Source organism: Magnolia sinica, chromosome 3 (genome assembly GCF_029962835.1).
Source record: "Magnolia sinica isolate HGM2019 chromosome 3, MsV1, whole genome shotgun sequence".
In the NCBI taxonomy this organism is placed as follows: domain Eukaryota; kingdom Viridiplantae; phylum Streptophyta; class Magnoliopsida; order Magnoliales; family Magnoliaceae; genus Magnolia; species Magnolia sinica.
The window spans coordinates 122019054-122037288 of record NC_080575.1 but is presented as its reverse complement, the minus strand read 5'-3'; the positions used below and the strand labels follow the sequence as shown (position 1 = coordinate 122037288).

General features: G+C 40.4%; 1 protein-coding gene across 1 annotated transcript; it reads right to left on the bottom strand.

Annotated features, from left to right (window-relative positions):
- Nucleotides 1–4059: 4059 nt before the first annotated feature.
- LOC131241052 (protein trichome birefringence-like 39) lies at nt 4060–11778 on the bottom strand. Its single transcript, XM_058239681.1, has 5 exons — nt 11363–11778; nt 10121–10292; nt 8129–8304; nt 7126–7284; nt 4060–4622 (listed from the first exon to the last, which is right to left on the bottom strand). The coding sequence occupies exons 1-5, from the start codon at nt 11656–11658 to the stop codon at nt 4334–4336; spliced, it is 1092 nt and encodes a 363-aa protein (XP_058095664.1). The 5' UTR covers nt 11659–11778; the 3' UTR covers nt 4060–4333.
- Between the last annotated feature and the right edge of the window lie 6457 nt (nt 11779–18235).

The window sequence follows — 18235 nt, the reverse complement described above, 5'->3', positions numbered from 1 at the left end:
TCTATACTGGACCCATAAAGCACAACCTAGGCCTACAGCATGTGATAAATGGGTTGGTTTGGGTACTCTCATACCAGCCCTGATCCATTTAATAAATGGGTTGGCTATTTTTACCTGATCCTGCTATCTAGAAGATGAGTGGATTCTGACCCAAAATGTTACTCGACTGTTTACACACAGGGCTATTCCATATGGTGGTAACTTTTCAACCATACACACGGCATTTGTACCACAATCCAGACAGACATAAAATGCACTGAGAAGGTGATATTACCAATCTGATTTTTCCATTCAAATTTATACTCATTATTTTACTTGTACCTTCCATTTGATAGCCATTAGCAGGTATAGTTGGGCCAGCGTCAAACCCAGCCAACTCGAAATTGATATATATATATATATATATATATATCCATCCAATGCCCGATTAGCACATAGGCCAAGCCCAGCCCAAAGCCCGGTGGGGATAGTCCCCGACTAGGGACGCGGATTAGCTACTGAAGTGACGTCACCACGCTTTGTGGGCCCCACTAGGATGTATGTGTTATATCCACACCGGCCATCCATTTAGAGAGATCATTTTAAGGCATGAAACAAGGAATGGGTTAGATCCAAATCTTAAGTGAACCTCACCGTAGAAAACAGTTGGGATTGAACCACTACTCTTAAAAACTTCTCAGAGTCATAGAAGTTTTCGATCAAGCTGATATTTGTGTTTTTCCATTATTCCATGTCTTTGTTAATTTATAAACAGGTTGGATCTCAAATAAACTTCATGACGGACCTTAGGAAGGTTTAAACGGTGGGCCTCATTGTCCCCACTGTGATCCACTTGAGCTTTGAATCTCACTTATTCTTTTGTTCATACCCTAAAATGGTATCTCCAAATAGATGGACGGCGTAGATACAACAAATACATCATGATGAGACCCACAAAACGCGGTGACGTCACTTCAGTCGGAGTTCGCTAATGTCGGGTTAAGCAGCTAATCCGCGATCCCTGGCTAGAATGTGAGTCAGCAAAACTCCCGTGAAAGAGAGAAAAATTATATTCAGTGGCAACGTAAAACAGAGAGCCGATCCAGTGCAGTTGGAGGGATGGCTTTGTCGTACCTCAATGATACCATACATGTGTCTCATCCCAACCATTCATCAGAGGGATGTCTTCACTGATTATCGTTACTAAAACTTGCTTTGATTGGACCAAATGAAGCTTTTTTCATTAGATGTCAGCCGTTGATAATGTTCTGTCTTTTGCATTCTACTTTTATACCACAGATTAAAAGGTTAGGCTCGTTCTCAACATTCATTTTTCTCCAACGGCCCATTTGGAGTTGGACCCATCGAATTAGCGGTTTTGATCTTATCCACACATGCCAAGTGTGTAGTAAAGACCTGAAGGCACTGTGCCTCCAATGTTCCCTGTTGCGCAAGATATGCCGGTGTTTTCATTGGAAGCGGATTGGCTGGTGTACCACACACTACCGATCTGGCTGGTGTGTTTAAGTCTCCAAGTTCTGTGGGTCCCATCATGAGCTATGCTATATCCCAACCGTCCTTCCATTTGGCAAGCTCATCGTAAGTCTTGAGCCAAAAAATAAGATAGATCAAAAGATCAAGTAGACCACAGTGCATCAAACAGTGGGGAATTGAACGTCTACAATTAAAACCCTTTGGGGATCAATATGATTGTTTTGACTCTTCATCAAGGTCTGTGTGACATTAAGAACAGATAGGATGGAAAATAAACAGTATGGTAGGCTATATGAATATTTTAACAGTGAGAATAAGTGTCCCCAGTCATTTGTGCTGTAGTCCACTCGAGATTTGGATATGAATCATTTTGGGACGAAGATCTAAAATGATATCATTTATTTTGGATATAATAAATATATTATTATGGGGTCATGTAACTTTGATCCACTTGGATCATTACTCTTGCTCCGGTGGTAAACTCTCCATAAGGGTTCGAGAATCCATAAGGTGGTGAAATCCCACTGCGGCGTAGATGTGTGGGGGTGTGTCTGCGTGTGTATTAAAAAAAAAAAAAAAAAAACCTTTGATCTACTTTGAATTGGGCCGTAGATTTCTACGGCCTAGAATTTGTAATTAATAGTACCGAGAAATGCTGTAGTGCTCTTAGAGGACTATAATTTATAGTACTCCTAGTTGCTTAATTTCGGCTAGACAATCCAATTAGTAGATCTGAAATGTCCATTAAGTCAAGAATAAATATCTCCGGTCACTGTGTAGAAAAAAGAAGCATGGATTGGATGATCCAATCTAGCATTGATTTGGACTTATTTTCCATACCTATCCTTTTTCTAGGCCACGGATTGGATAGCGACGGTTAAAATCTATGATGATCTCTAACTAGAAGATGGGTCAAATGGTTGATTGGACATATTTTTATGTAAATTATTTTAACCGTTCATATTAATGATCATTGATCTAATGGTTGCTATTAGTCATATTGTGTGATTGTGTCCTGGTAGAGCAATGGATATGTTTTGGACATAATGAACGGTCTAGATCTACGGATTGGAGCACATGGATGCCCCAATGCAACTAAACGCAACTAGGAGCACTAACAGTGCTATCAGAGCACCGGAGCATTTCCTAATAGTCTAAAAAGTACATTAAAGCATTAATTAAAATTTAAGCATGAATGTCGGTGTTTTTTAAAGCGTAATAAAATGAGCCGCGCTAACCTAACTCGCGTTAGGTACCTCGCTCTTGAAAGCCAAGTGGGTGGAATTTTCATGAGATCCACTCCGTCCATCATGTACACAGCATAATGTTTACTATGGTATTTGTAAATAATGACCATCCAGAAGCCAGGTAGACTCCACCCTAGGAAAACGTTGGGATTGGATGACGACCATTAGTGTTGTTAAGGCCTTACCATAGTTTTTACATGCCATCAAATCCATTCATCTAATGTACCTCATCGAATGTAAAGAATCACCCACAAAATCACACTATTCAGAAACTCATCTGGTCCATACCATGTGAATCTAGAGGTTTTTAGGAATATTCTATTTGGTGGCCCTTATGAGTGTTCAATCATCCTAAATTTTGGTATTAAAGCTAAAATCTAGGTGATACACATGATGGACGGAGTGGATTTCATGAATATTAACTCCTTTTTACCAACTTTTGACCCCGGTAGGTGCGGAAGAAAATGGGTATTGAACGAAAACATGGGCGGTGACGCGATGCGAGTCACGGGCCCTGCTCGAGGCGAGGGTGCACCACAATCACGGGGCCGACTCACATGCATTGACATTGACTCTTGTCTCTTCTTTGCTGATTGTGACAGCACGCATGAGGTCTGTAGAGAGAGAGAGAGAGAGAGAGAGACACTGACAATCGATTGCTATTCTGGGACCGTCCAAAAGGTTCCTTGTGCATGGTTCATGTTGCGGCGTCCTGGGTTCAATGCATAAGGGCCATGATCCAGAAAATCGAAACCGTTAATCTGGTGGATCTCACAGTGGATGATAGACTCCCAAAAAATCCCTCATATTGGACGGTCACAACCGTTGATATTTAACTTAATACTCAATGTCTCACAACAAATTTACCCTAATTTTTAAATATTTCAATACGTGTAAAAGAAAAATAATGGCAAATTATATTTTAAATATGATGAACTCATAGATCCGTAATTTAATACAACAATTTACGGCTTTAGCTACTGAACAGATTTCCAAGAGTTGACATCAATTGATTTTAAAAGTGGGGCCACTGATTATTCAAATCCTAGATTCTTGTGACAAAAACCCTTCTACTTATCACTAATCTATATTTTTATTTTTTATAAAGTTTTCATATATTTATTTAACTTCTTAAAATAAAATATTTTATTATTAAAATTTATTTTTCCTTAAAAACATAACATTTGATTCGAGAATTATTTATGTTATCCCCCCTACACATGGAGGGCCATCACAACATGGCCCCACATGCAGGGACTCACTTGTAGCATGTAAAATGCACACATGAAGTATGCTATTTATGATTCAAAAAAAAAAAAAGTCCCGCAATTTCCGCTAATAAGCAAGAAATCAATATATTCGCAATTAAAAATACAATTCCTTTCAAATCATACATTCATGGACCCTTTGGGCCCTCTACAATACATGTCCCACCTTTGTTATTAACAACATCCTAAATAAGAAGAATATAAAAAGTTAGAAAATAAAAAAAAAATGAAAAAGAAAACAAAAGGTGGGATAGCATTATAAAATATTGATAAATAATGGCGATTTGCATAATGAAATTGCTTTTAGAAATTTGCAATAAATCTCCACCCATTTTGAAATCATGATTAAAGGGCTGCGTATAGGAGCTGATTCCATGTATCAGGAAGACCGGCGATGCACCAGTGACTACAGTCCATGCCTGAGTGGTCCCCACTATATGCAGACGGGTGCGCGTCTTTCCGAAGCTGAGATAGCAACGTTACATCAAGCAAGTAGACCGGTTTCGACATCCTGCTTAGGACCGCCTTCACGACGCGGTCTTCCTGAAGAGTACCGCCCGGGTAGAACGATCCACTCACTGGCTGTGTCTGACCCCTGCAGTCCCTTGCATTGGGCTGGTTCCAATCCCTTCCACTGATTTTCAACACAAAATGTAAGTCAGATAAAGGGCCACCTGATCAGACGGTTAGGATCATCCTACATGTACGTGATCCACACCATTGGTCTGTTGGGTTCCATCGTGGATGGACTAAGCCACATAAAGCATTACTGCCGACGAAGGCTATTTTCTTAAGAGGAAAGGTCTCAACGCATCAGCGTCCGAAAGTCACCTCGTGTCATTCCACGGGTCAGTAACACAAACAAGAAAGACAAAAAGGCACAAGGGGAGATGATTTGGTCAGTTATATCTTTATTTCTGACGGTAAAATCGAAATAGATGGACACGGATCGCTAGTGACCCAGTCAGTCACCAGAGGCCTACCGTGATTTATGTGTTTCATCCATGCCGTCCAGCCATTTTGATGGCTCATTTTAAGGCATGATCCAAAAAATGAGCCAGATGCAAAGCTCAAGTGAACCACATCATAGTAACAGTAAAAATTGGCCACAGAAAATTTGGATGAAGCTGATACTGGTATTTTTCTTCATCAAGATTACATGTGACCTTATGAACAGGTTGAATGGTAAATAAACACTGGTATTCAAGCAATGGGCGTTCAAACTCACTATTTAGTACTGTATGGATCTTCCTAGTTTTGGGGCTAATGCCGTAAAATTAGCTGATGAAATGGATGAATGACGTGGGTAAAACACATATATCATAGTGGGCTCCAAAAGGTAGGCCAAGGGGTTATCTACCACCACTGGTAGGATTTGACTGAGCCTAGAGGTGTTTAAAAGGTGGGCCCAAGCAAAGTTGTCTAGTGAGGATTGTCCTAATCAAATCCCACTTGGATGGCTGGCGGTCTTGAAGAGAGCACACACGAGTTCTTATGTTCTCAAATCAGCCCTCTCTTCCAAAAACCTCCCTTCCAGTTAAATCCCACCACGTGCATTTGAAATAAATGTCCTTCCATTGGTGCTGTATAGCCGATTAAGGAGCTCCACGACGTAAAGACAAATGGGCTTGCCTCCACTCCATCCATTAGTTTCACCGGCACATGTTACGGATATGGATTACGTACTAACACCCTACCTGTTCCGGGCTCAGGTTACAGCGAAAAGACTCTTGGGGTCCACCATTGAAAACTATTTTAAACACACGTAAGTTTGGGATTAAGCTGAGATTTGTGTTTTACCTTCATATTAGTAGGAATCACTTCGTGAACGAGTTGGAACACCATTGGACGTTATGGTGAACTACACCAAGCTTTCCAAAGGTTGTATTTTTATCTCTTGTGCTTGCGGTCCATCTGAGACTTAGAATTTCATCATTTTTAGGCAAAACATATATTTTAGCGGGCTTATCACAACCATAGTGTCAAAAATTATATATCTCACTAATTGGGGATATTAAAGTTGATTTAGTAATTAAATTCAAACCCCCGTAAATATACCATGTATAGGTATTTTTGAATTAAAGTTGATTCACACTCCAGGGTGCCAAACACACTGGGAGGATTGCCAATCCAGGGGGTTTCCAATCCTGGGGGTTGCGAATGCACGCTCCCAAACAGGCCCTTAGTTTCGCCTGCACATGTTACGGATATGGATTACGTACTAACCCTACCTGTTCCGGGCTCAGGTTACAGCGAAAAGACTCTTGGGGTCCACCATTGAAAACTATTTTAAACACACGTAAGTTTGGGATTAAGCTGAGATTTGTGTTTTACCTTCATATTAGTAGGAATCACTTCATGAACGAGTTGGAACACCATTGGACGTTATGGTGAACCACACCAAGCTTTCCAAAGGTTGTATTTTTATCTCTAAATTTTTTTGTATTTTTATCTCTATTTCGGAGTCTTAGATTTACCTTATGGGTTCTCATCCAATAATTAGATGAGGAAACTGATGTATGGTACAATAGGTGTTGCACTCCAAATGAAACCATACAATAGGACATGACGTACCGGTACCTTAATCCGCTGCAGCGTGCCTTACTGTATACAGATGTGAGAGCCTTCAGTACGGTACCACCCAATTTTTTGTTTTTTCATTTATTGTTATTATTATTATTATTATTTATGCCAGATTCGGTGGGGAGCGGATGCGGTGAGGATGAAACTTTCCACTCTTAAGCTTAGCTTTGCTGTGAAACGCGACACATCTAAGCAGTGCATCAATTGGGTCCCATTATATAGATGACATGGCCCGAAATTAAACCCAACAACTCATAAGGTGGGTCTGGGTCATATACCTACAAAAACATTGGACGGCTGCAACACAAGAAACGAGAAAAAACGTACAACACTGGACGGTTGACCGTGTGTACGCCCCACCCGACCAGATCATCATATTGATTCGAGTGCAATGTGATCTTCTCAAATCGACCCACCAGCTAGGTGGATCAGATATCACAAACACGTATTATGGGTGTCCACATGAATAGATCCATGTGTGCCGTCAAAGACTCCGAAATTAATCTGAGCCGTAGAAATGCGAAAACAAAACAGAAGTGTGGAGCAGAGCATACTTGTAATGCGTTGGAGAAATCCCCTGGAAGAACACTTTGGTTCTGGTGGGGTCGACGTTGAAGTCAACCCATCTAGCCCAAGTAGAAAGACCCTTCTCGAACGCAACCAAACGGTCCATGTCCTTGTGAAACGTGTTCCCTTCTTGTATGTAGTCCCATCTGCACCAATCAAAACCGTCCATTTTCCACTCTCTGGTTAACGTCAGACTCCTCTCAAACCGAAAAATAAATAAATAAATAAATAATCATAGACTTCTAGGTGGGCCATGCTCATGTAAAATCGGAACCGTTCAAGAGGTAGGTCCAACCGTCGATAAGGTTGGGACAGATAAAATCTTAGAATGTCCAACGTTTTAACACTGAACTTAATTCTTTAGGCCGGATCCACTAAAGGCTTTAAAAGTTGGTGCAACGTGGTGTGTGGGGCCTACTGTGAGTATGCATCACATCGACTCCGTCCGTTGTGTGCTTCCCCTAATTTTCTCATTTCCATTTTAAAATCAGGCCGATCCAAAACTCAGATGGGCCACACCATATAAAATAATGCTTAAAACCTTTAAAATCATGTGGTGTGGCCTACAGCTACCATGTGTTTTGTAATTGCTTGATTTTTGAGATGTCTATTCATCGTGGTGGGGTACATCTCCTGAATGCATTGGATGGAATAAAAAGAACATGGCGTCCTCCACACACGATCTCGAAGGTTTTTAGTGGGTGGCTGTCACCATCTCAATTGTTCCCTTCTGTGTGGCCCACCTCACCTGTTAGCATTGCAGGTTAAGCTGAACCTACAAAGTTTCCTTGTGGGTCTGGCCTTTTTCTTTTACAAAATGCTAGGATCATCTTGCAGGAAAGATTAAAGGACAGCCATCCATGGTGGGGCCTACAATCCGAAGTGGGTCTTACACTGATACACATGGCCCAGCTAGAAGACTACCATTTCATTTCGGCCCTTTTAGGCCTGTGATTTATAAGCAAGCATATGAGTTTGGAGAGTTCTCACGGTTGACTTTTTCCTCTGTGGGTCCACCAATGCCACGTGTTGAATATCAACATGTCCATGCCCATCCATGCATTTCCACTCGTGATTGAGTCGAGTCGGAGGACACGGCCGATCTTCGTGCTCACCAGGTCGACCAGATAGGTACTCCGAAAGTACATCACCGACACTTTGTAGTCCTGAGATATTTTCGTTAGTCAATGTAAGAAACATGATACATGCCGATGTGTGCACATGCTTCCATGCACTAAAAACACACCCACCACCGTCGTTTTGTGACCAGTCGATTCCCTGTCGTGTGGTCCACATGGCTGCATGATCCGTTGATCTCAATCGTCCTTTTAGTGGGCCCTGGATGAACGTACGCAACCCATACTGTCGGGTACTGTTCAAGTGATGATCAGACATTGAAAGGCACCGGTGGGTGCGAGACAGCAGCCAGTATTGGACAACTGATGTGATTTCTTATAGCTAACCCAAAGATAGTAGGGCCCACCACGTGGACGTTCTAGTTTCTTCAAATTGCAGCGACATGGGACCCATACGGATACGCCCAGGGATCGAACTCGAGCGTGATTAGTGCAAAACGTCCTCTTTTACATATAAAAATAAAGAAGAAAGATGGAGTGTAATCAGTGGCTGGAGACTTGAGAGTATAGAAGGGGCCACCACTATAACATGCTGGTTCCCCCCTTCCTTTCAAATGGGGTCTCCATGTAATAACCGTCCAATATCAAGATCCAATGGTTCTTAATAATCCCTCCAAGAGCGATTGCACCTAACCATTCCTTTAAAAAAAAAAAAAAGAGATGGCGGCTGGATTGAGAGAGCATTTAGATTTACTAAGCCCACACGCGTGTACCAGGGATCCTACCAACAATTCCCATGTGTCAAATTGGCACAATCCAATCCGTCCATCAGATGGGTCCCACGATGCAGATGCCCTCCACTAGAAATTTTGCCTCTCCACTGATAATTTAAGGTGAGTTTGGTTGCACCAACTATCATGAAACATGCACCAACTTAGACATCAATGATGAAATATCACTCAACCTCAGTTAAGTTTTTTATACTCCAGTCTGTTTTGATTTTTGGATAGGGATATCTACACGTTCTCTTCCAACTGATGGACGGCTTGGATCTTGAACACGTTGTACAAGTGGTCACTTGATATGGCGGGTGGTTGGTTATTTTGTACATGCGTGTGGGTTTAGTAAACCTCCGAAAATCAAACACACCGGCAGCGGCACCAACCACAACAAACATAAAAACATAAAAATAAAGAAAAACAGCTCAATTACTCGGGAGCATATGGTAGTGATTATGCATGCATGCTAGATAAAATGGACATTTGTTTTCGGTTGTATACATCATTGTTAATTTGTATTCTCATCATCTCCTAAATGGTGGTGACTCGCTCGTCCAACAATAGGCATGGATGTCCGTCAATCCACACCGTCCAAACCTCGGGCCCCATTGTGTAGGTAACACAAGTCAAAAGACGAGCTTAACCATTTGATATTGGCCAATCAATCCGGACCATAAAAAATCTCTTTCAAGCAGCCCATTTGATAGCCATCAAATAGATAGTTAGGATAACCAGATTAGTGTGATTTTTGGGCCATGTTCCATCCACAGCAGAACCCAAGGAATGGATGGTATGGATTGAGATACACTCACACCGCGTGTGAATGGGGTAGCCACCATCATCTATTTAGATGACGGTTGTAGAAGATACTTATATAGTTATATTAATCTAGCCCGGATTTCAATTATAAAAATCTCATGGATGGGCCCCACGAAAAAAACAAAACAAAAGGGAGAATAAGAAAAAGAGGCACATCCACCGGTGGTTTGACGTTTGCACCCTTTCCATAGAATTCCCAAAAGCAAAAGGCACCGTGAAGAGAGAGATAGAGAGAGAGAGAGAGAGAGAGATATGCACAGATAGTGATGAAAGGAGAGGCAGTAAGAAGCAGAAAAGAAAAGACTGACCATGAATGTCAATGAGGAGAGGTCCTCTTTTCTCACAAAGGTGGTTCGGGCCTGTGGCACTGCTGCATGAAGCAGGCATGTCAGTGACTGCCACTGGTTCAAGCTTAGAGAATCCCCCACAAACATGATCTTCTTGCCCCTATTCTTCCACAAGAAATCCTTGCCGTTGAATCTTAAATCATCAATTCAAGAATCCCATATCAGTATCATTAAAAAAGACAAATGAATCTTATCATCAAGCGAATGGAATAGGATCCAAAAGTCACCCATTACGCATTAAAAATTGGGGTTTTTTATGTGCACGTTTTTGTCGGTGGGATTCTGTTTTATCCAAAATCTCAGTGGTGGGCGGGAATCCCTATACAATTCAAATTCCATTAATGAATAGTGGAGTTCCTATAAGCTCCAAATCATACAAAGAATCCACGACCCAAAACATAAAACTCAAAAGAAAACAAATAGTACAAAAAGAAAAGAAAAAGTGCCACACAAAAACCTAAACTCTGACAGAAACAGTTAATACACGGGCATTAAAAAATTGCACACGTAGAATTAAATAACTCAAATTTAACTGTCCAAATTGTGTACCTTTAAATAGATTATAAGCAAAAAATTACTCTAATTATTTAAATATAAATATATAGAAATTTATTATGCAGTCGAATGGAAACTTGTTTCTTCATATCTACCTAGACCAGCTCATACACATTTGACAATTTAGTTTAACTTACTCCATGACAAATATACAATTTCTAAATGCCCCTCATCAACCGTCATATAAATTGAATGGCAGAGTATGACGGTTGATGCAGGGGCACTTAGAAATTCTATATTTGTCATAGATTAACTTAAATTAAACTGTCCAACTTATATATATATATATATATATATATATGGAAGAGTAACAAAAGGCGTAGGTAGCTAGGTAATTCACAGGTATAGAACAGACCAATTTATTACCCTCATTAGGAAAGTTGAAAAATCATCATTTGAGGCTAAGTTATGAACCATGTGGCTCCCTAAAACTACTGGCTGGAATATCTCAAAATAGATGTCTTGAAAGAAAAATTCAAAGTTATCTTGAGAGCTAATCAAGCTGAATTGAAAATTTGGAAATTGCAAAGTCTCAACAAACGTAATTTTAAATTTCCTAAAGCATTTCCTTTTCGTGGTGGGTTTTCTAGGAAAGAGAAAAACCATGAAAAAGGAAAAGCAAGAGAGGGAAGAAAAAGAAAACAGTACCTGGGCAATACACAAGAACTAGGCTGCCATCGATATTTCAAGTAGAGGGTATCAGGTCTACCATACTTCTGGCAATTGAATTCTGGATCAATGTAGGGACAGGACGAAGAATCATAGAGAGGATATGAAGCATCGTAAACCCAACTTCCTTGAAATAAATTACAGCCACCCACTTGCTTTCCTTCCCTCAATCCCGTCTCATTGTAAAAATGGTCGGCATAGGTTCCGTGGAGAAGCGCTAGTAGCGAGAGAGTGGCGAGAAAACAAGTAGAAAAGACGGGAAATCCGAAACCCATCTTGGATTCCGGTCCCTTAAAAAGAGAGAAAAGACTGAGAGATTAGGGAAAGAGGGTGTGTGTGCTGCAAAGGGAGGAAAGGAGGGAATTTAAAGGCAGTGAGGTGAGTGAGACAAGCCCGGGTATTCACATGGTTCGGGCCCATAAACCCTATTTCTTTTTTATAAATATGAGTTGGGTTTTGAGTGGAATCTTGGATAGATTCTTGGAGAGAGAGAGAGAGAGAGAGAGAGAGAGAGAGAGAGAGAGTTTTGACAGATGTTAATGGGAACGTGTGAAGCAAGGATGCTGGTGGGTGTTGGTTAGTGCTCGGGCCAAGCACATGTGGTGGTGGGATCCACTTCCCACGTGTCATGAAACGCACTGTTTCATCGGTTGGCCTAGTTTTGTTTGGAAGGTAACCTTTCTTTGTCTGGGACTTGTTTTCTAGGTACGTTCTATCTCCTTCTGATAGCTGTTGTCCACAAGCCGTCGAATGTGGGTAACATGACTCAGCGCAGCTATTGTAAACCCTTTCTTAATTGAAAATAAACCCAGTTAGAAGAAAAGGATTTTGTAATGGCCAGTAATTCAAATTTCCCTGCGGAAAAATAGTAATTTTCTGGAATAGATAAACAAGAACCTTTGAAGTGATGTGCGTGATTGGTGGAATGGATGACACACAGCTTGCAAGTTACCACAACTCGTGGCATGGTGCTATCTGTCCAGCCTTGTGCAGGATATCAGTACCATGAAACTGGTTGGTACGGACAAAATTAGATCGTTCTATTCAATAGATGGGCCACAACTTTTAAATCAATGAACAATTGATGTTTTTGGATTAATTAATTGATCAATCTAATTTCCGAGAAGGTGATTTCAGGGTGGGAGCGTTTATTGCCGATTAGGCATTGTAAGATCAGACGGCTATAAAGCAAATTTGTGGCGGCACCTTGTACATAAAATCCGGACAAAATCCATAGGCGGATATGACCGGTACGAAGAGAATGAGAGAAGCCAGGTAAAAGACAAAGTCAAGCTAGCTATATCCATGCATGCATGGACACGCCCTTACGGCCGATATGACTAGTGGTAGAAGGAGATTGTGAGAAGCCAGGTAAAAGATAAAGTCGAGCTAGCCGTGGCCATGGACACTTGTGACACGATTGGAAAAATAAGAGAGGACATTAATTACCATTTATAGACGTGGTGAGATACAAATGATCACAATTGTGTAATGGTTTGAAAAAGCGCACGATCGAGGGGCTAGCTGGTAAGAACAGTAGTTACACTTGTCAAAATGTACTTGGTCACAACTATTTAGTGGCCAAGATGATTGCTCAGATGACATAAGGAGTGGTTAAGAAGATAAATCTTCCACGATTATCCCACATATCTATAAGTAAGGCTAGGAGAGGAGATCAGGGCGCTCGTTATTATTGAGGTGTACATGAGTGGATCGGAGTTGAGCTTGGCACAACTCAACTCGGCTCGCCCACTAGCTGACCTTAGCTCGAACTCGGCTCGGCTCGGCCCTCGAGCCTGATTGGCCAGCTCGACTCGGCTCAGTCAGCAGCTCGGGCCAGTTCGAGCCGAGTTTGAACTAAGATCGAGACGAGTTCATCCATGCAGTGTTTTTACAAACACATGGACTGCACCTTCAAGTTTTCATTGTATGCAAAACACTAGCAGCAGTTATATAGGTATTTAATCAAACACCTTGCAGGCAATATTAAAATCAAAGAAAAATGGTATTTGTTTGATGAAACATACATTCCTTGTCATCAGCCGACACTTCCTTGAATCATTTCATCAAACACTTGGTGAGCACACTTGGTGAGCAACATCAATATCAAAGTAACCGAGTCACTGAACTGGTTCGATCCGAGTTCGATTCGAGACGAGTCGAGCTTGAGCAAGGTCAAACTCGGTTCAAAATTTTTTCGAGCTAAAAAAATCAGCTTGACTCGGCTCGAACTCAATTTCAAACTAAGTTGAATCGAGCTTTTTCGAGTCGAGTCGAGCGAGCTAACCGAGCTAACTCAGTTCGTGTACAGCCCTACTCATTAACCTAACCAAGTCTAGCATGATGCTACTTATCTCATGTCCCTCATGAATGCATGTTCTTTTAGTTTATTATAACCATATATTACTTGCATGCTCTTATGTTGCATCATAACATGGGTCATGTTCTTTAATATATCTCACCACTTCTCACTTCGCTGACACTTTCATTTTATAGTTAGGAAGATTGCTCAACTTGCAATGAAAGACTGTGGGGGCATTCATGCTACGTGATATATGATTCCATTGACTTCCTCGTCATGTGCCCTACATTTGCTGATTTTTTAAGCAAACAGTCGACTTACCATCGTCTCGCCACGAGCTTGGCCCTATGAAGGTCTTTAATAGACCTCCTGTTACGTGCTTGGCTCTTGATATGTCTTCAAACAGAAGGTTGAGGATCCACCTGCTATCGATCATATCTCCACGGGCTCGACTTTGGTCACAATCACCCTTTCCACATCCTCGACCATCTTGCATAACGCTTAGCTTATGTTAGGCAAAGAACAAGCTGTTATAACTTGCATGATCACTATCACTTAATTGAAATCTTTTTAATAAAAAGATGAAAAAGCTATTTAAAGGGTGAATCCTTCTCTTTGCAAATTACTTGACCTCTTCTAGTTGATGAATGAATATGCGGCTGATTAATATGAAACTCAGTCTCTCAGTCTATTCTAATGCCCGGGGTTATTACATTTGGTTGGATTTGAACTGCATTAGACTGCCCAGCGATGCTTGACCGACTTTGAGGCAAACAGGGGATACTTTTTTCAAGCATTGATGTCCCTCACAAGTGGCATGTGAGTGAAAAAGATGCATACAGCATCACCAATTTCCATACGGTTGCCAGCATGTGATCAGTTTTTAAAATGGTCAGGTACCTTCAAGGATTTCTATAGAAGTGAACCCCATGTTTCAGTGATTCTACCCGTTAGCATGATGGGACTCACCATGGATGGGCCATGCACCTAAAATCCCCTTGATTGAATATCCCAGCTTTAGAATACACGAACGGCCAATGGTTGAATATATATACGTGTGCATGCACTATTCAAAGTGGGCTTATAGTATCAACGGTTTGGATATGTGAAAAATGGGCCCACAAAGTCCAAATGGTATTGTACAATCACTCAGCCGGAGCATTGTATAGTATACTTAGGTAAGAAAATCATAGTTTTGCCTCTTGGCGATGGCTATTAATGTTGACTGGGATAGCGACTATTCGGCCGAGCACAGGATTGGTTGGCTTATTCAGCCATCACCATTGTACTTGATGGAGAATACAATAAATTTAGCGGTGCAAGGAGCTAAAATTGGACACGTGGCACCACCGGCCCTTGATCGGCACCATTCACTGATTGGATCTCGTTATGGATGGATTACTATCCACAAATGACACAGATAAGGTCATCCTGCTTGTCCAATTCGTCCACCTTTCACAATCAATGCAGATTGGTATCGGGTAACGTCCAATTGGTCCACCTTTCACAATCAGTGCAGATTGGTATCAGATGTTACCCGAACTATATATATATATATATATATATTTATATATTTATATATATATTTATATATGTGTATATATATATATATAGAGGCCTGGTCTCCTGCTTACGTTATCGCATGAGATATTTTGTGCACTAGCCAACACAAGTAAAAAAGGGAGGGCTGAGATTAGGCCCCACCATGCTGTGTTCATGAAATCTATCCCGATCATTATCCTTGTGATAGAAATTTACTAGCATATCTCAAGAAGTAGGTAGATTTGTGATTCATATGGGTCACACCAAGTGAAACCATTTGAATAGTGGCATCCCCTACATTATTTTTGTCCGTGTGGCCCACCGACATTATTAATATGGATGATCTTTTACCCCTGCGACTAAATTATTGTCACAAACCTTATGGATGAAGCGGATTTCAAATAAATATCAAGTTTGGCCAACCCCGAGCTGACTCACCAGTGGTTGGGATGCGTAGAGACGTGGATTGCATGCCCGTCCCTCTTAGTAACTAACTTCCTTACTACTGGTTGGTGCTAGTGGGTCAATGATAATGTATATATTTAATCCAAGCTGTCCATCTATTTTTTTAGCTCAATTTATGGCATGATCCAAAAAATACATAAAATCCAAATTTAAAGTGGACCATTTCTTTGATGGATATCTCTTTGGACATGGATCCTTTCTTTGATGGATATCTCTGTGGATGGACAACCTTCCGCATATGGCACGAACTGGACCGTCCATCCCATTGGTGGTCCTTTTTCCAAATCCATGCAGATTGTTGTCAAATATTACTAAAATTCAACGCAAGGCACAAATTGTCCTTGATCTGAACCGTTCACTTAGCGGATCTCACTGTGGATGGATCACTGCCCGTAAATAGGAGTTGGACAATCCTACCTGTACAGGTGCCCCAGATGTCCCTGATCAATGCTGACCGTTGTCGATATTCTTTTCTATTGTCTATTTGTGGATCACAGTTGGGTGATTAGGATTGTTCAATCAACAATTTTTTTCTTTTTTCTTTTTTTTTTTAAATTTTTTTCTTAAAAAAATAAAATAAAATCTACTTTGGCCTATCGAGCATGGGGTCCAATGAACGGTTCTGATCATGAAAGACTAGTTGGGCGACAGGTCTCAGATTCGGTTTTCCTAACCAGGATGTTTCCTTTAATTGCTTCAATTTCTACGCTAATTAACTGGGTGAGGGTACTAAAAGTAAAAGGTGTATCTTGGATCTCTTTCGTTACTTCCTACAAAAATAAAGGAAAATGATATAGTAAGTCATGACCTACCATAATCTGAGCCGGTAAAACACTTTTTCAAAAAATTTCTATGTTCTACATTGGACATGAGCTGTCTTCTTACTATTGAATATATACCCTATTATGGTAGGTTGAGGCAGGGGTATGTCACTGGGTAACCCCCTGAACGTGGGGCCTGCATCAATAATGTGTTGTATATACATGCCATCTATCTATTTTGCCATATCATTTTAGGGCATGGTACCAAAAATAAAGCCGATGCTAATCTCAGGTGGGCTACACAGTTTTGGATCAAGTGGCTATTTGTGTTTTCTCTTCATCTACGCTTGTCCAACCTTACCTTACCAACAAGCTAGATGGCAATTAAATATGTATTACCACGGACTGGGTCCCTACTCATGGCTTAGTGGTAAACTCCTTGGGTTTGAGAACCTGTGTGGTGTGTGTAGGTGTGAGGGTGTGAGGGTGTGCATGTATTTATTATTATTTTTTAAAAACTGCATTACTGTAGACATTAAAAAAAAACGTGGTAATTGAACAAAGTAACAAGCTGTAATATCGATGAAACAGTGTGACGAAATAGTTCCATCGTGGAAGAACCTTTTATTAACAAAGTAACAACACACCTCAATATACTTCATCCTCTCATAAAACACAGAATTACTCCTTATCTAAATAGTGCACTTTTGTTATTACAAAAAGCATATGCCTTAGTAGTAGACTCACAAGAGTTTCAACACAAGATCATGGATTGATAACTGTTATCGTGAAATCCAACTATAGTGTGAGTAATGTGTGTGTGTGTGGAGTTGAGTGCACGTGTAAAAATAAATAACTAAAAGTAGACTAAGACCCCTCAATTGAAAGAATAAATGTTAATTGAACACTTAGTCTGCAATTAGCTAAACACCCTCAGCCATAATCTATGCCATAACTTTAAATTCAAACTTAGCATTAGATCATGCCACAATATCTTGCTTTATGCATCTTTGAAGGACTTAATCTTTTAAGAATTACACAAAAGTTGGTAGATAAATGTTGATAAGAAAGATCACTTGTCCCAATCTGCATTTGCTTAAGCTCTTTAACTACAAGGATGATGGAGAAGAAAAGAATAATCCTAAAAAATAGTACCATGGACATTTCTAATAATAATATGATTAGTTGCAAATGAATTGTTTGAGGGGAATGATAAGGTAGGATGGATGGGCCAATAGGATTTGATGGTATCTACATGATTTTTAGGATTTTGCACAAGGTCGAATATGGACAATCTATGTCTAGTGATTTGCTTAACCACTATGGGAGCGAAAACAATTTGATTATTCCTCTAATTCTATGGTTAGAATGGTCCCCGGATATGACCAATGATTTAGATCTTCTAGAGCACTAATGGACAATACATTTTCTTATTATTCCTCTCTTTATTTTTCTCTCTAGAAATTCTCCCGGATGGGATGTGTCTGCCGAAAGTTCACATTTGATGTGTTTGCCAAAGGTACTGTTTCTTTTTTTTCTTTTTTTTTTTTTAAATAAAAATAAAATAAAGGGAGGGATTAAGAGGATATGGGAGGTGTTCATATGTGATAGGATCTCTCTCCCTAATGGTGGAATTCGAATTCAAATTTCGGCCTTTAAGAGAATAAAAGAGAGTTATCCACTCAAAAATATTAATTGGCAGTCAAAACCTATTAGTAATTGTCCACAAGTAGGCTTTATAAGCTTATATCCAATTGTGAAGATGCATGTGAAGTAGCTTAC